At 40.4% G+C, this 19711-nt stretch overlaps 1 protein-coding gene across 1 annotated transcript in view; it reads left to right on the forward strand.

The window, feature by feature from the left end:
• The window catches only part of LOC107583139 (A-kinase anchor protein 13-like), a 111722-nt gene that overhangs the window by 14764 nt on the left and 77247 nt on the right, over positions 1–19711 (forward strand). Inside the window, exons 2-4 of the mRNA XM_016269253.1 lie at positions 11033–11076; positions 15646–15799; positions 18384–18692. Of these exons, the coding sequence (XP_016124739.1) occupies positions 11044–11076; positions 15646–15799; positions 18384–18692 (496 nt within the window). The 5' untranslated portion in view covers positions 11033–11043. The remainder of the gene's footprint in view (positions 1–11032; positions 11077–15645; positions 15800–18383; positions 18693–19711) is intronic.

Consider the following 19711-nt stretch of genomic DNA (forward strand, 5'->3'; position numbering starts at 1 on the left):
CTCAAGCCGGCCTCCGCTCACTCAAGCCGGCCTCCGCTCACTCTAACCCGCCATGTGTTTCGTTGTGAAAGCGAAACTATTTTGTTTGGCATTCCAAAAGAGGACACGACTACAAATCAGTGGTTAAGTTGTATTTACAACACTGTTACAGAACAGTTCAACCCAAATATTCAGATGTGTCCAGCGCATTTTATGGAGGACTGTTTCCTGATCCTTGTAGAGTAGACTACTATGCCGGCTGTTCTGAGTCACAGACTGTAAGTAAGTTTTTTTTATAATTAAAGAATTTTCCACTGACGATTCAAACGCGAGTTTTGAGCAGTGTAGAGTAGCACTTGTTGTTTGTCATTTCTCCGATCACAAATGCAGATATGGTTTTATGTTTACGTGGCGTGATGCAACGTGTAAAAAGACAGTATTAGTCATTATAATCCATAATTATGTCCACACTGGATGCAACAAATGCCTCGTTTATAATGGGTTTTAATGTTTTTGTCTCGTTGCTCCGGCCGGACAGGGCATCACAATATGGTAAGGGGCGTAACATTTCCGTCACACGCTTGAGGTATTCGGCCAATCACAATGCACTGGATAGCTGTGCACAATGCACTTCAGACCGATGAGCTTTGTAAAAATCAACGCATTTCAGAAAGGCGGGGCATAGAGGAGAAACAATAACGTACAATATGTGGAAAATAATGTGTTTTTTTTAACCTTAAAACGCATAAACACATTTCATTACACCAAATACACAAAATAATGTTCTTTTTAGCAACATCATATGACCCCTTTAACGTTTGTGTAGCTTTTGGTGGTCAGATCACAAAGTGAGTAAAACCTTTATCACACCTGAAATGAAAGGTAAAGTTGAGGTCACTGCATTGTGGGATACTGAATTCTTCTGTGTGTGTGCACTGTTATGCTACACAATTTGGCAAATGCAGTAGGTCATTGAAGTTGTTCTTGCATGAAAATGAGCTAAAACCAGTACTGCGCACATGCAACATACTTGCCGTACTTAGTGTCCCTGCTCCTGGAGGGCCACCTTCCAGTGAAGTTTAGCTCCGGCCCTAATTAAACACATCTGAAACAGCTATTCAAGGTGTTCACGATTACTGGAAACTTCCAGGTAGGTGCGTTTGAGCTAAACTCTGCCGGAAGGTTGCCCTTCAGAAGCAGGATCGGACACCCCTGCCATAAAGTACTGTAGGAATGGTATGGTAGTCTGCTATTCTGAACATAGCCATTGAGTTGAGTGGCTCCTGCTGTTTCTATGGGGGGGAAAATCTACGGAAATGGAAATAACCCAATATTTGCCCTATGTTTCACACTTTAGGCATTGATGTTAACTAGATGTGATGAATGAGACGCTGGCTAAATCGCCTTATCCTGTAATCCTATTGAAACCTCTCACTTGCTTCCAGACGTCTATGCTTATCATAGCACAGATAGACCAGGAAGAGCCTTTTGTTGTGGCTGTCTATATGCTATTTCCTTGTTGTCTTTTGTGACTGAATCATTCAGGAAGTGAATGTAAAGCTGTATTGTAAGTGAATGTAAAGCTGAAGTGTGTAAGCTGTATTGATTTCCTGTACCACTCTGGATAATATTTAGTTAAGAGTTCAAGAATTAAAGAGAAGTGTCGAAAAATCACTGATTGGCATTCCATAACAAATGTGTAAACCTCAGTGATATTGATTGAATTCTGCAGCTGAAGACAGTGTTTTATTTGGACTTTTGAAAGCAAATAGCTATGAGATGAAGGGGACACAGGATTCTGAGAGGCCGGGCCGTGTTGACTCCGACTAAACAAACAGGTGTCTGGCCCTGGCTGCCGGGTGAGCCCAACTTGGCTTCTACCGGGGAATGACAGAGGAAATTTAATTTCTCATGGCCCTTAGAGCATACAAGGTCAAACCAGAGGCGAACAAGGTCTGATATGCAAGTTTATATTTGTTGATATGAAATGTTGAGTGTGAGAGAGATTCAGAGAGCCAAACTAAGTATTACACTGAGTTATACACTAGGTTTATGCAGAAATCAGAACCAGAATAAGCTTTTTTCGCCAAGTGCAAACACACAAGGAATTTTTTTTTGGAGTTCTTGGTAACATACATACACGACATGAGCACAGAAAGAACATTTAAATAAGACTAAGAAAAAAACAAATAATAAATTATGATAAAAATAATGGGTTATACATCTGGAATGATTTATGTACAGATTTGTGCATTATTTACTGTATAAATAAAAATATGTATGTATTTACATAATACGCTAGATGTACAGTTTTTGTCTTGTTAATGTGCCAAGAGTGTATTTGTTAAAAGGAGGAGAAGCTGTCTTCACACATTTTTTTCATATGCTCTATATTAGTCTTTTCAGATGTCATGCATGTGGTGCTGCCATTATTCAAATTCTGCATGTGATTATTGACTTTGGTTTGTTTTATCAGGCCTTTTGTTCCATATAATCACATGGACCTGTTCTCATCCCCCACCATGACTTTGCTCTCTTGCAGTCAAAGCAGTGACTCAGAACACTGCCCCTCTCTTGGTTTGAACTTGATTTGGGAATGCTCTCGTTTCCTCCATGTCCTTCTTAAATGACAAAACCACATTTTCACCGCTGCTCATAAAACAAATGCGCAGACCATGGTTCCAGCCTAGAACGACTGTGGTCTCCAAGCCGATCAACCCTGTGCTTTCCCCTCAACATTCCCACTCAAATGTACATAATTTGTGCACCAACATTTTCTACTCTAAACTGTATTTGAGCTAGCTTTTACTGAGCAGTGTTTCTGTGCAGTTCCTCTTCTCCTTTGGGAGCATTCTAATCCAAAACTACAATATATAATTATGATGTTTACAAAAATATAGCTTGTGTAACTAGAGATGTTTATTTTTTGCATTGTGATATATGAACAAGAAGAGTCGCCCATGTCTACCTCCAATCTGGTACCGCAGAGATGTTTAGGCGCCATTGTGTGTAGGAGAGGTCTTGATCAATGGGACTGGGTCTTGGCTTGGGTCTTCACAAGACCGCAGTCTTGAACTAACACCACTGGGTCTGGACATTGCATCATTTACCTTCAAGTTAGTCATTGGGTTTCATATGCACCTTTGATCTTGAATTTGGTAAGATCAAAGGTGCTTATGAAACACAGTAGCTTGAAGGGTAAACGGTGTCTTCCTTCAGATGTACACATAATTCATCCTAACAATCAAACTGGTTCTGATTTGGGCCATGGCCTAATTGTTGATTCAAGCTTTGGACCAGAGTGGGAATCAAGACCAGACCCTGCGAGGCCCAGGCTGAGAGTACCAAACCATCTAAGCAGCAAGTTAAGACACTTATTAATATTTGTAAAGGCTGATTTATTTATCTGCGTCGGACCTATACCGTAGGCTATGTGTCGGTTTTCGTTTATACTTCTGCGTCAACGTGTAATTACACATGTAGACCACTAGTATGCAGTGTCCACGGGATTGTTGCTGGTGTAACCAAAAGTATCCAGGCAAAAGTCGAAGAAGGAGCAGCTTGTCAGAGAAGCATCAGCTGTGATGGCGGCAAATAAATATCCAAGAACAGATCATTTATTTAAAACTACAAAAAAGGAGATGACAACGGAACAGGAGAAGATTGCACTCTTTCAATCTCCACAAGGACTTGTGCCATGGCAGAACAACATTGTTTGTCACGGACAACTAAGTGATGTATAATGCTATGTTGTATAGTAAATAAGACGCTTGTTATTTGCTTTGTTTATTTTAAATAAGAAGGTGTAACATAAAAGTGCAAAAAATACACACAAAACTCAAATACATACGGAGGGAAGGGTTCTAGCAGACCAATCACAGCGCTTGTGGTCCGCGTAGAATTGACGTGTTACATTTCTGGAGAGGTACACATCAGGCTACATGTGCTATGCACAACCTACGATGTAGCTACGGTGTAGTTTCGACGCAGAAGTATAAATCAGCCTTTAGAGTTTTTGTATCCTAAAGGGTTTCTCCAGGGTCTTTAACTGCTATTTGACACAGATCTAAACCCCATGATCCAGACCCAGAGCTGTGAATTCCATAACCAGTCTGCCATTTTAATGAATTTCAGTAGATAAAATACTTTATTACAGAATTTATTTGATACACAGTGGAACTTTGCACAGTGGCTGAGTGTCAATTGACTGCAGTCTCGTTGAGACCCTAAACCAGGGATGTCTAATCCTGCTCCTGGAGGCCCAATGTCCTGCAGATTTTAGCTCCAACCAGCTCCAACTTTCTGTCTGAAGACTTTGTTTAGATGGTTCAGGTGTATTTAATTAAGTTGGAGCTAAACTTTGCAGGACAGTGGCCCTCCAGGAACAGGTTTGGACACCCCTGCCCTAAGCCAAGAACTAGGCCCATACCAATGCCAAGTTTATGTGGTCTTAAGAGGACTCAAGACCACAAGATCAAGACTTCAACTTTGCCTCGGATGCACTGAGCTGGTGTCATGTTTGTGTTTGGTATCTATTTGCCCATTTCTCCCTACTTTGTATATCTTTATGATAGTTGTGGTGTAAGGTAAATGAGATCATCTGAGATCATGTAAATGAACATCTGAGATACTCTTTTTACATATTTATTTTGTAAGTGTAGTGTTTAGTCGTGTGTGTATGTATTGTGCTAGATATAGTTATAGGGCTTAGCTTGAGAGGATGAAATCAGTGATTATAATTAGAACCAGCTGATTATCCCTGTACCCCATCCTGTTGAGCTTCAACAGTAGCCCTTTTATTCAGCTAAAAGAACAAGAGAAATCGCCTGAAGTAAGAGGCTGTGACCCCTCTCATAATGTCCAGCCCTGTCCCCACCCTGCCGCCCACCCCTGACTTGCTGTCAATATGTTGTCCTTGTTTTAGAATCCTACTTCCTGTCCGTTATCGCCTGTCTCGCATGTGTAGGATAATGGGGGTTTTGTCGGGGTTTATGAGTTCTCAAAAAGCCCAAATGTGGTGCTTGAGTTTCAGCGGTGCAAGAACGCAGGCCAAGGCACACAAACTACAGCCCTCTCTCTAGCCGCTAGACATGAATCTGTTGATGGTAACCACTGGTTTGCTGACTCTGCAGTGTGCTGGCTCAATAGGTCCATCCAGGAGGCTTCATATCAAAGCTAAGTTCAGGTTTTATGCATGCCCGACCACTTCACGTCAATCTTTGTAACAGCATGCTTCCTCCATGAACGCCATGTTCTCTGATCTGTCTGGTTGACCCTTAGCTTCTCAACATCCACAGTGCCGTCTGGCTTAGGATGGGTCATCACCTCTCTCTCTCCACCGTAGATCTAGCTGATTAGTTGAGATTTGGAAGTGGATCAGCTGGTTAAATGGTTGGTTTTGGAGTTGGGGCAGGGGTTCTTGGTGAATCGGCATGAGTGGAAAAAGCAGCAGGTGGGATGTCTGATCTCTTCCTGCAGGCTAGGGAGGGGAAATGTATTCTGGGAATTCCGCTGGCACAGGAGGCATAGAGGGGTCCAAGTAAAGTAGCCTGGCATCATATTAACAGAATAGAAGAGATTAGTCAGTTGTCCAATTTATATCACCTAAGCTCTGTTCCAAAACCACCTCACTGTCTACTGTCTGCATACTGCATACTGGCTGAGTTAACACTCACTTGTGTGTAGCACTTCTCGTAAAGCGCAGAAGATGCTTTACTAATACTCAGTTGATACCATGTGCTAGCATGTTGCTAAGCTAATGGCTCTTATCCAAGCACAAAAACAGAATACACAAATATTAGGTGGGATTTCAATCTTCAATTCTGAAGTTAGCATGTTACGAAGCTAATACCTAGGTAATATTAAAGGGGTCATATGATGCTGCTAAAAAGAACATTATTTTGTGTATTTGGTGGATGTTTATGTGGTTTAAAGTAAAAAAAAAACAACAACATTATTTTCCACATACTGTACATTATTGTTTCTCCTATATGCCCCGCCTTTTTGAAACGCATCGATTTTTACAAAGCTCATCGGTCTGAAAAAGCGAGGTGTGCTGTAATTGGCCAGCTATCCAATGCGTTGTGATTGGCCGAATATCTCAAGCGTGAGTCAGAAATGTTACACCTCTCACATACTGTTAATGCCGTGTCCCGGCCGGAGCGACAAGGCAAAAACATTAAAACCCATTTCAAACGAGGCATTTGTTGCATCCAGTGGGGACATAATTACTGATTAGAATGACTTATACTGTCTTTTTACGCATTGCGTTGCATTGCATCACGCCGCGTAAACATAAAACTCTGTCTGCATTTGTGATCAGAGAAATGACAAACAACAAGTGCTACTCTACTGCCCAAAACTCGCGTTTGAATCATCAGTGGCAAATCCTTTAAATGAAAACGTACTTACGCGAGTCAGAACTGCCGGCATTTTAGTCTAACGTTACTCTCCCAGGATCAGTAAACAGTCCTCCGTAAAATGCGCTGCACACATCTGGATATTTCGGTTAAACTGTTCTGGAACAGTGTTGTAAATACCACTGATTTGTAGTCGTGGCCTCTTTTGGAAGACCAAACAAAAGTAGTTTCGCTTTCACAACAAAAAACACAGCGGCCTAGCGTGCGCTGATGCTAGGATAGAGTGAGCTGAGGCCGGGCTAGTGTGAGCGGAAGCCCTGGCTTAGCGTGAGCTGAGAACGGCGTGCCCGGCAGATCCGACAAATGAGCGGCAACCACGTGACAGACCCCGGGCTGGATTCCTCTTCGTCCACGGTGAAAGTTGATGTATTCCCTCAGCGACCAGCACAGATCAGCTCTAGGCATGACGAAGCAGATATCGTCCCCTTTTGGAAGACCAAACAAAGTAGTTTCGCTTTCACAACAAAAAACACAGCGGCCTAGCGTGCGCTGATGCTAGGATAGAGTGAGCTGAGGCCGGGCTAGTGTGAGCGGAAGCCCTGGCTTAGCGTGAGCTGAGAACGGCGTGCCCGGCAGATCCGACAAATGAGCGGCAACCAGGTGACAGACCCCGGGCTGGATTCCTCTTCGTCCACGGTGAAAGTTGATGTATTCCCTCAGCGACCAGCACAGATCAGCTCTAGGCATGACGAAGCAGATATCGTCCCCTTTTGGAAGACCAAACAAAGTAGTTTCGCTTTCACAACGAAGCACACAACGTCTTCAGGACATGGCTGCAGCATCAACAAAACTACAGTGAGACTGTAAAACGAAGTTACGCCTTCTTTCTTTGTGTGAACATTTGAGCGGCGTTATGCAAATCTTCCCACATAGTGAGGTAGATATGTGGAGGCGTGTTAGAACGAGCCGTTTTAGGTAGGTGTGGCTAACTCTGAACTTTTATAAAGAATATCTCTTTGGATTTGAGACTTTAGTCTTTGCAACTTTACAGATCTTCTTTATCCACCAAGAGCTTGTAACACTCCAAAGTGTTCATCATATGACCCCTTTAACTGTAGTAAAACAAGTATTGAGCAATACAATTTTAATTTGATGAAACTGTTTTTGGTACTTCTCAGTGCTGAATAAGATGCGCTAATTCAGCTTGTCCGCTATGTTGGTTGTACAGTTTTGCTAAGATTGTTGCAGTCCATTCTGAGATTTGGCTCATCAATTAAAAATACATGAAGATGCTGTTATGTTGTAATCTTTAAAGCTTCCTCAAAAACAGTACTCTTATTCTGTTAGTGGGTTTGAGGCAGGTTTCTGCTTTTTAAGGAGAACTGAAATTCTGCGCATGTTCTAAAACCTAGTGAGCTTACAGAGACCGTAATTTAAGGCATCATAGCCACATTTACGACATGAAGGCTGTTCCGCAAGATAGGCAACTTTAATTGTGCTAAGATATGTCATTTTATTATTACTTTAGCAGCATATTAACATCAAACTCCATTGAAATCAATTGCAGTTCAACTTTAGAAGGTTAGAAGGAACATAATTTTAGTCATGAGCATGTTAGGTAGTGTGTGCTTGTAAATGTGTGTGTGTATGTGTTGTGTGTGGGGCCTCATATAACCACAAGGACCTCCTAAAGGCTAATACCTCACCCGGGGCAGATAACGGAACAATAGCTGGGGGTGGTTTATCATCCTTAGTGAACAGAAGGCGGAGGTGGTGTTAACACTCCAATGCCACTTGTTTCCCAGCCCTCTGTATTAGGGGCTGCTCCTAGCCATCACATTAAAAGAGTTGATTTGTGTCTTACTGTGTTGCCTAATATGTTTTTTCTTGAATCAGCTGAGATTTGGGTGTTGTCTGAATCTCTGTGTGATAGTGGTTGGGGTTGCCGTGTGTTGTGGGTTAAGGGCTGTGGTTTTGCCTCTCATGGGTGAAGCGTTACACCCTCTTGCAGCTTGCAGGTGGGCAATGTGCTTTGCGGCCAGCCACAAGATTCCACTGAGTGGCATATTCTCTGGCATCAGAGTCGCTATTTCTACTAGAGCAAGTTTGTGTGAAGGAAAAATGGATGGAGTGAGAAAGAAACTCCTCACTCTAATTTTCCTTACATAAAATGATGACATCCTGTGCTGATCAACCTTTTCAATCCATTCTAACTGATACTTCTAGTCATTGGTCTTTCTTGCAATTGCAGCAAATTCTCATCTGTTATTCAGCTAAATAACAAAACCTTTGTGACATTTAAATCCTCACAATTCCACAACATTGTGCAGCATACCACAAAAATCTGATTGTTTTAGTTTTGCTAGGCATTAAAGACACATGTACATGATCAGTGAACACCTGAGGCTATCTCTATTGTTGAGTCCTGTAAACAGATGCAAATAATGGATTTCCTGTTATTTATTAGCTGGGGTTAATTTTTTACTGAAGGTTTTTAATGGAAGGACCCGGAAGGGGTGACCATTGTGAATGGAGGCAAGCTAATGTACTCCTAATAGATATTAGGGTCACAGTTTTGTTTGTTAAAAGCCGTGACAGACCCCGGGCTGGATTCCTCTTCGTCCACGGTGAAAGTTGATGTATTCCCTCAGCGACCAGCACAGATCAGCTCTAGGCATGACGAAGCAGATATCGTCCCCTTTTGGAAGACCAAACAAAGTAGTTTCGCTTTCACAACGAAGCACACAACGTCTTCAGGACATGGCTGCAGCATCAACAAAACTACAGTGAGACTGTAAAACGAAGTTACGCCTTCTTTCTTTGTGTGAACATTTGAGCGGCGTTATGCAAATCTTCCCACATAGTGAGGTAGATATGTGGAGGCGTGTTAGAACGAGCCGTTTTAGGTAGGTGTGGCTAACTCTGAACTTTTATAAAGAATATCTCTTTGGATTTGAGACTTTAGTCTTTGCAACTTTACAGATCTTCTTTATCCACCAAGAGCTTGTAACACTCCAAAGTGTTCATCATATGACCCCTTTAACTGTAGTAAAACAAGTATTGAGCAATACAATTTTAATTTGATGAAACTGTTTTTGGTACTTCTCAGTGCTGAATAAGATGCGCTAATTCAGCTTGTCCGCTATGTTGGTTGTACAGTTTTGCTAAGATTGTTGCAGTCCATTCTGAGATTTGGCTCATCAATTAAAAATACATGAAGATGCTGTTATGTTGTAATCTTTAAAGCTTCCTCAAAAACAGTACTCTTATTCTGTTAGTGGGTTTGAGGCAGGTTTCTGCTTTTTAAGGAGAACTGAAATTCTGCGCATGTTCTAAAACCTAGTGAGCTTACAGAGACCGTAATTTAAGGCATCATAGCCACATTTACGACATGAAGGCTGTTGCGCAAGATAGGCAACTTTAATTGTGCTAAGATATGTCATTTTATTATTACTTTAGCAGCATATTAACATCAAACTCCATTGAAATCAATTGCAGTTCAACTTTAGAAGGTTAGAAGGAACAGAATTTTAGTCATGAGCATGTTAGGTAGTGTGTGCTTGTAAATGTCTGTGTGTTGGTAGTGTGTGTGTATGTGTTGTGTGTGGGGCCTCATATAACCACAAGGACCTCCTAAAGGCTAATACCTCACCCGGGGCAGATAACGGAACAATAGCTGGGGGTGGTTTATCATCCTTAGTGAACAGAAGGCGGAGGTGGTGTTAACACTCCAATGCCACTTGTTTCCCAGCCCTCTGTATTAGGGGCTGCGCCTAGCCATCACATTAAAAGAGTTGATTTGTGTCTTACTGTGTTGCCTAATATGTTTTTTCTTGAATCAGCTGAGATTTGGGTGTTGTCTGAATCTCTGTGTGATAGTGGTTGGGGTTGCCGTGTGTTGTGGGTTAAGGGCTGTGGTTTTGCCTCTCATGGGTGAAGCGTTACACCCTCTTGCAGCTTGCAGGTGGGCAATGTGCTTTGCGGCCAGCCACAAGATTCCACTGAGTGGCATATTCTCTGGCATCAGAGTCGCTATTTCTACTAGAGCAAGTTTGTGTGAAGGAAAAATGGATGGAGTGAGAAAGAAACTCCTCACTCTAATTTTCCTTACATAAAATGATGACATCCTGTGCTGATCAACCTTTTCAATCCATTCTAACTGATACTTCTAGTCATTGGTCTTTCTTGCAATTGCAGCAAATTCTCATCTGTTATTCAGCTAAATAACAAAACCTTTGTGACATTTAAATCCTCACAATTCCACAACATTGTGCAGCATACCACAAAAATCTGATTGTTTTAGTTTTGCTAGGCATTAAAGACACATGTACATGATCAGTGAACACCTGAGGCTATCTCTATTGTTGAGTCCTGTAAACAGATGCAAATAATGGATTTCCTGTTATTTATTAGCTGGGGTTAATTTTTTACTGAAGGTTTTTAATGGAAGGACCCGGAAGGGGTGACCATTGTGAATGGAGGCAAGCTAATGTACTCCTAATAGATATTAGGGTCACAGTTTTGTTTGTTAAAAGCCCCAGCTCATCTGCATCGTGTGGCCTGATGCTCGGAGGCTAGTTTGTACTTGTACATGAACAGTGAAATAAAAAAAATTAAAGTGAGCGCTAATTGAACATACTGCATTTTCAGAAATGTCACGTTTCTAAATCTCTCACTTTCTTTCTTTTCCACAGTGGCCAGTGCCATGAAACTGAATCCACAGCAAGCTCCGTTATATGTAAGTATTGTGTCATTTTTGATGTTTGTTTGTTTCATTCAGTTAGCAGGCTAAACCATCTTTGAGAGGTTGTGTCTCTAAATTACTCCAAAAAAGATGTATATTATGAAGTAGTCAGCCTTGGTTTTTGGACGACTAGTTGACCATCCTGACCGATCCCTAGTTGATGGAGACTTCTAATGAGATCTTGTTGCTCCAAGGCCTGCTCACATTCTTCATGTTAGGCTGCATCAGCATGTCTTCGGTCAGGGGGAAGGGTGCTGGGTAATTATGTTTTTCTTTTGTTTGGTGCTTACCTTTTAATTAGATTTGCTTAAGGCATAAGAAGCCCACATGTCAGCAGGATGTCTAACCGAAGACACCACAGTACTTTCAAATCAACAGTGAGGACCGGAACAGTTCACTAAAACAAACCACACTACTTGAACAAATCAGGACATGTAGATTACTCTGGTTGTTGTGCATCCATGGCAATGTCAACAGCCTGCCATGGATGTGACTTTGTTGACTGATGATCTTATTCAGATACAATTAAACAGACACACAGGGTCTAAAATGTACTTTCTGGCACACCTGCCAATTAAGAATTCTCCAGCTTTAAATATTTACTGACCACCATAAAAGTTTTTGCAATATTTAGCATTTTTTTTCCCCCACAGACAATTAAATTATTTAGCAGTTTTTTTTTCATGTCAGTGGTTTGAATGTAGTAAAATTAATTTGAACTGACATAAATTTGACTTAATATTCGTATCATTCTTACAATTCAATTTAAAACATAAATAGTAGTAGTTCGTAATAACGTTTCCAGCCAAGTGATGATTTTTATTTACAAGCCAATATTTACTCTCATTTGGCGACTGGTGAGTGTACATTTTTAACCCTGCCTGCAGACCCCATGAAGAGGGCCATCTTAATTTTTCTACTGGAAAAAGATAGTATAACATGATATTTATTATGACCAATGCAAGCAGTTGAGGTATAACGGTACAGTTCCTCTTATACATCCTTTGTCATGAGCTATGAAGCACGTCACAGATGCTGCAATGATTGGCCGTGTTTGAAGCACACAGCTGTGGCTTGGTGCATTTGCTGTGTTTGTGTGTATTAGCATGTGTGTGGTTAAAGCTGCGCTTGTGGTTTTTCCATGTTTAGCAGTTGCAGGTGGCTGGCTTGATGAGGCATTGCACCGTTTATTCTCGGGATGTCTTGATGAACTCACAGAAGTCACAAATGTCCTCTTCGCAAATGTTGTTTCATTTCATATTTTAATGTATATTTTAAGCTTGAAAATGAGGTCAAATGGAAAGAAAAAGTGCATATTGCAAAGTGGATATCGTACCCCTAACAAGACTCGACACATTTGAATTTCACCCCTCATGCATTCTAAAAATTCTAATTGCAGCATCTGTTGTAGTTCTTTCAGTGCAAACTAGCGACAGTGGTTTGCTCTGGGTTGTAGCGCTACTTCTTAGCTAGCCTCATTTTGTTTGTCATTTTTTGGAATGTTTCTAAGTTTTGGCTACACCATTTATCTACAAAACAAACAAAATCTAGATTAATTTTAAAGTTAATCTGTATTGCAAAGTTTCTGAGTTTTAGCTACATGACAGCTACAAAAACAAAGCTAGGTTCATTTTCGAGATTAGTTTTATTGGTTAGTTTCTAAATTTTCACTGCGTGACAACTAGAAAAAAGCTAGATTCATTTCGAGTTCAATTTTATTGGTAAGTTTATTTTTTAACTACATAACGGCTACAAAAACAAAAGCTAGCCTCTTTTTATATCAGTTTTTTCACTCTTTTTAACTTTGTTTTTAATGATGGTGGCTTGAAGAAGGTCAGGACCTTTTTTTAGTTAGCTGGCTTTAGTTAGAGACTTGCTACTTTCATGGTTGTTGTAGAAGCTAATGTGAAGGAAACGCTCTCTGTTCAACACATGACGCAGGCTAATTTGCTCTCCTTAATTATAAACAGAGGAATGGTGGTTTTGGGTTTCCAAAGAAGCAAAGACCTATCATGAAACGTAAGCTGCACTTTGAAGTTTGCTTTTGCGCTGAGTCTTGGTCTAAACTTGTTCTGCTAAATTTGAGCTAAACGCAAGTAGCTAAAAGACTCACGGTGGTCTCTCACCCCCACAGTTCTCTCAGACACGGCAGCGTACCGAGTGTTGTTTTAAGCACAGGGCGAAAAGGCCAAGCACTCCTCCTTTGGCACATTGACTTGCGAGATCCTGAAATAGACCAATGAACAACCAAAGTATCAACAGTACTTCGAGAACCCCCTGTGAGCCTGCTTCAGGTGCCAAAAATGCTTCCTGAAAAGATGGATCCTATATTCAGATGAGCCAAAAGATTCTGGGGAAGATAAATTGGATTCTGGCTATTTTAGATCTTCTGCTTAGAAAATCTATCAAGGATTAACACGCATCAGCTTTAAAATATCTCCAGGCCTGCATGCGGCATTAATGATTTGAAGGATTTAATAAATCAACCATGAATCCTGAAAACCAAAATCCTGTGTTTGTTTATAAGACAAAGTGACCTGATAAAAACAAAGATGTAGGATCACACAAAGACCGGTATCATCGAATCTGAATCTCCATGTCTTATGGACACCGTTGACACAGTCACCAGGGTGGTCTTTGTTTCATTTGTTTATGCTCTCGCCTTTGGCACTTTTCCTGGTCCAGCACCTGCTATCCATATTGGGCCGCCATAGTCTAAAAGTGGCCCGTGGCTGACTTGTGCATGTTAGCAGTAAAAATAAAATATATTTACAACCAATTAATGTTTCTGGCTTCTAATATGAAGATAGCTTCCATCATGAACATATTTCTAGAGGCCTATGTATCATCATCAACAAAGGGTGGGCTTGGTTACCCTTAAACAGCCTTTGGATGTAGCAGTCAGATTCCTAAAATGTATGCATGTCGCTCAGATCAAAGGGTCACCATAACTGCTTCTCATGCAAGTTAGTCATATGACCTGGCCATAAATGCCCTTCCTACACCCTGGGATTCCACCAGTAGGGAAGCAAAGTCGGTTGTACTGACTGATTTCTTGCGATGTAGTTTGTGGCCTTGCTTTACACCTTCACCTCCTTCTCAAGTTGTCACCGACTACAGCATCAGGAATAGGACATGGGGTGTGTGTTAACAAGTTTAGAATGTTGGTAATGTAAGTAGAGCCTAAGGTCATTTTTGTTGGCAAGAATGTTTGTATATATAGTTTGTCTTTCACTTTTAACAACTCGAACACCTGTCAGTTGTTGATATGCAGATTTAGTTTTTGTTATTTGTCAAAATAATAAGAAACAGTACAAAAAAAACAATAACCCCAAAAAATGAAATTGAATTAAGAGTGGTATTTCATTTATTTATAATTGTAAAAACAAACCTAGAGCGCACAGGAGTTAATCTCACAATGTGGATTCAGTCGTGTCTCCGAATCACTCGGCTGTGATCATCGTCAGCCAAAAAAAGCAGCTGACTGGCATTTGGCAAGGGCCCCATGAAAACATCTCTCACTAGGATGTCCCACTGCTTGCGTCACACTCTGAAGGCCCTGGGTGCGTCCGAAATCGCATACTGCTTAGTAGGTACTACATTTGAATTTGAACGTACTACTCGACCGTTAAAAAAGTACGTTCTATATAGTATGAATGCGAGTAGTATGAATGGAATTCGGACGTACTACATCCGCCATGTTGATGTTGTCACGTGACGTGCGTCTCCACAACATCGCCTAAATTTAAAGAGCCCTCACTACTGCGAACATCAGCAATGTTTCACGTAATTCTTACCACTTTCATCGGCGATTTAAACATCTTTTTACAGCCGACTCACGAAATCATCTCATCGACTTACAATGTTTAAACTTTCAATAAGTCAGCCGTTCACTTAGATCATGTTAAACAAGTGCAATTTAACCACAGTGAACAAGGTTTTTCCCTGAGGTACTTACACTTGAAGAGAGCCGCGTCGCGGCCTTCTGCCGTTCTCGAATATGGCGCCTCCTCTCACGTGGCCTCATGGGCTTCTATGGCATCGTGAAGCACCTTTATTTTTAAGAGTGTAAAAAGCTCTTACACACACATACAGACCCACCACAGACACATGTTGAACTTTTATAACCGTAAAGTTATAATTATGTGGGAGGGGAAAAGCTAATGACAGGTTTTTTTTCAGCATTTGTTGATATGTACTGTATATAGGCTGCTGTTCTGTCACAGCTGTCTTTGTAATGAAATGCGTCTCTCTAAAGGGACAGGTGTTGATGCCTCCCTGTTGTTTGTGGATCCAGTAATGATGATTTATAGGAGTTGATGCATTGCGTTGTGTAACTTTCTGCACCCACAGGCGATTAAACGCTTTTTCAGTACTGCTTTTAGTCTTTTGAGAGAACATGAGAAGGACTTCTCAGTCCTTGATTGTCGCACTTCCACTATAATTTAAAATGCAATTGGATTCTTTTTCAGCCTAACAGTGACAGATAGGGGTAGATTTCTTGAAATATTTAAACTAATTCTTTAAAAGCAGTATATAATCTGTTTTCTCTCTCTTGTTCAGGGCGAGTGTCTGTTGACTGTCCAGCTCTGTGAGGAAGAGTGTGTCGAGGATGAGGAGGATGTAGAGTTTTACCTACTATTCGCCGGCACCACCCAGAGGCACATTTCCAGCACTTTGAAAGTCAGCCATGTCACGCTGCAAGCTGTGTGCCCAGGTCAGTATTTAAAACACCAGCGGTCACACAACACATTCCACGTCCGTGTCCATGTCCATGTACAGTATTTTATCATTGCTTGATAATTGTTAGCTTCTTCCTGAAAGTAGATGCTCATTACCTGCAGAGATCGACTCATTTACATTCCAGTCATGCCGGACCTGGTCCAGGCATTGCTTGGCACGTTGTCGCTTTGCTCAATTATTCACCCACAAAATTGTCCCAGTTACCACAGGGCAACCTCTGTATTACTGCGCTGAGCACATGCTTGAGCTGATTCAGCTGTCCCAGTGCTGCTTCTAAAGATTCATGCACAAGTAGTAGCTATTAATGAACAGACACATTCTTGCTTCATGTAGTAATATGTCCAAAGAGGTGGAAGAAAATATAATCAGAGTCTACAAACATATACACTTTTTTTTTTTTTTTATTGGTGCAATACTAGACTTGTTCTGGGTAATGAGGGAGGGTTTGCCTTTCTGTTTCTGTTAGTCCTTCATAATATTTATTTATTTAATCCTTTGTTTATTTTATTTATGTTTTTATAGTTATTTATATATGTTTTTGTTTGTCCTTTTTATTTAAATTATTTATTTAGTCCCTTGTTTCTTTTATTTATGTTTGTTTATATATATATATATATATATATATATATATATATATACATACATACATACATACACTTTTGTTTGACCTTATTTATTTATTTATTTTTTTAAATGACTTGCTAAACAGAACTGGAGTAATTGGATTGAGTATATTTTCGATTTTTATTCTGTCCTTTTGTTTGTCTTTCATATTATTTATTTCTTTATTTAGTTAGTTTGATGTTTTAGTTAGTTTTTATACTTTGTACTTTGTACATACTTTTTCATGTTTTATTTTATTTAATTTTTCCGAGGGATAGTAGGGGATGGTTTCTTTTTCCATTTTCTTTTTTGTCTTTTATTTGTTTGTGTGATTGTTATTTATGTTTGTTTATATATATATATATATATATATATATATATACATACACTTTTGTTTGACCTTATTTATTTATTTATTTTTTAAATGACTTGCTAAACAGAACTGGAGTAATTGGATTGAGTATATTTTCGGTTTTTATTCTGTCCTTTTGTTTGTCTTTCATATTATTTCTTTCTTTATTTAGTTAGTTTGATGTTTTAGTTAGTTTTTATACTTTGTTTCATGTTTTATTTTATTTAATTTTTCCGAGGGATAGTAGGGGATGGTTTCTTTTTCCGATTGGTGGCTGACTAAATACTTTTTTGCCCCACTGTATGTTTGTTTGTTTATTTGTATGTATATTTTTTTATTTTATTTTTAACTTTCAAAAAGAGAGAGTAGCACTGAACAATATGTAAGCACTAGTAAGCATTTACCTAGCAACACCCTAAAACATCCTACCAGCCTTAGCGATGCCCTAGCAACCAACTTACAACAACATATCAACCACTCAAAACACCCTGGGCAACCATCCATTAACAGGCACAATGCATTACTGTAATTAACTAAAGATTTATCTTGTAACCACTGATGTTATTGAGGCATTTTTCCTTTGCGGGGGAACTGGTAGCATTGTGATCTTATCTTGTTTCACAAAGAAATAAAAACTAAAACGCAACAGCCCCCCCCATCTGCAATTAAGGCGGTATTTAAAGTCAAAAAATGAATACATTTCAACCATATCCCCGGAGCACTTCCACAGAGGGTCACAGTAGATACAGTGTTATGGAATCCAGTGCAGACGTTTGGCACCGGTTTTGTAATCACTACTCCGACTGAGCACTTGAAAGCTTTTCAGCAATGCATTAAGAGAGCATGAAGAATGGCCCTACTATCGTCCGCCTCAGGTGCACCGCTGTCAGCCCGCCAGGGTACACTTTCAACCCTTTGTCTCTCTGCTGGAGGTCCATACTTTTGGTTGAATCCAAATGTTTGGCTGCTAAGAGGTCTTTATCGGCAAAAATGGCTCAAATGCTTTGAACCCAGACAGATGTCCCACTGAGATGTTTTGGTCAAGCAAATGTGCTGCTGATGAGTGTGGACTTACACATTGGGTTTTTTCTGCATTGACAGAAAAGGCGCTCGCACACCAACCCTCGCGATGCGTGTTGTCGCAATGACATCTCATAACTTTAGTGATACAAGACAGGCCTCCTGGCAGCCCTCATGGTGAAGTTCTAATTGTTTCTGAATGTTGTTTTATAATATGTCACCTCTGTCTCCGGCTGTTTCCCTCTTGGAAATGGAAATGAGTTGTTAATGCAGGAACATATCTCAGTAATGATATCCATCTCCGCTCAACCATAGGCACTTAAGTCTCCTTTTTGTCTGTTTGGCTGCCAAAATATTAAGCAAGATCCTTTTTTTTTGTAGTTGTTTTTTTTTTTTTTTTATCAGTGTGAAGATGATTTAAAGGAGACCTCCCTGTTTGATTTGAGAGAAATAGCTAGTTTGTTTAGTCATAATTGATCTATTGTTGACAAAGTTGTGGAAAGCTTGTGGACATCAGCATCACAAAAGCATGACACAATATAATATATTTCTGTCCAATGTTTATTTTTTTGTCTCATAACAGCTCATGATCGTAGTGAAACCGTGCGGGTCACGCTGTGCCAGGCCCGGCCCGGGGGCTCAGTGGACCCTGTGGCTGAGGAACGCTTCCAGTTCGTGCAGGACCTCGCCCTGGACATGGCCCAGTTCCTAGTGAACGCGGTTGGGAAGACCGAGGGAGCGTTACTTCTGGACGAGTGTCAGATCCCTCTGAAGGAGTGTGAGAGTTTGGATGATACTCTGGCTCTTGCTCTTAGACATCTGCCTCTGCCGGCGGGCTGGAGCATCCTGGGCACAGACTGGGACACGGGCACTTGCACAGGCTTGGGAATTGGTGAGTAGGTGCTGTTTTTGAGGTTTTCAATTTTTTTTTTAGGTTTCCGGACAAACTCCAGCACACTTGAAGTTTCTATTGAGTCAGAAGACCTTGATTAGCTGGTTCAGGTGTGTTTAATTAGGGTTGGAGCTACACTCCGTAGGACAGTGGCCCTCCAGGAGCAGGTTTGGACACCTCTGGACTAAAACAAGAAATACTGCTCATTTATATGGTTTTCTTTGTAGCTACTACTGTTTTGCTAAGCTAAAACATATTTAAAGTTAATTTCTATCAATGCTTTTCAGCACTGAATGCAATACAAGTTAATTTATAATTAACAGTTTTCTCAACTCTTTCACCATCCTGGTTTAATTTTCTCAACAAGCTTGTCTCATTGCATTCTGGGATTTCTGCAAAGGCTTTTTGCCATAAAATTTGGCAAAATAATGTATTTTAGAAGCCAGCACAATTATGCCGGCGTCGCTTTGAAAGTGTCTTGTAAATGACTGCTTATTATGACTTGAGCTGCTTATGCAACCAGTGAGAGCTAGCCGAAAGAATCCGTTTTTTTTCTTTTACATAATTTGCATGTTTTGTAAGGGTGGGTTGTTCCAAGGATTTGAGATGTTGTTAACATCTGTACAGTGAAGTTACAATGCTTAGACCATGGGCACTGTGCCTTCATGGAAGGCTTTCAGTATAACTGTTTTATTTTTTGTATTTTTATTTTTAAGTTGTGGTTTTTTTTCAGACTGTTAGTCCATTCTAGCCTTAGTCCATTTTTCTCCTACTTGTACTTATATCAAGCCAGGAACGCTATGTCAGATAATCTAAAAGCAAACATTCCCACCCTAATAAAGTGCTCTTTTTGGCACGGAGCATTTACTCAGACTATTAAGTCAGGCTGTGGACTTGTTTCGGGCCTGAAAGAAGATGCATGTGATAAATGGCAGGAACTCTGGTTGTCAATGACTTAGATTTGTGTTTCATGTGGATTTGGCAGAAACGTTCTTATAAAAAGAGTTTCCTCATGTTTT

The sequence above is a fragment of the Sinocyclocheilus grahami genome, unplaced genomic scaffold (genome assembly GCF_001515645.1).
Source record: "Sinocyclocheilus grahami isolate Dianchi unplaced genomic scaffold, SAMN03320097.WGS_v1.1 scaffold50.1, whole genome shotgun sequence".
In the NCBI taxonomy this organism is placed as follows: Eukaryota; Metazoa; Chordata; class Actinopteri; order Cypriniformes; family Cyprinidae; genus Sinocyclocheilus; species Sinocyclocheilus grahami.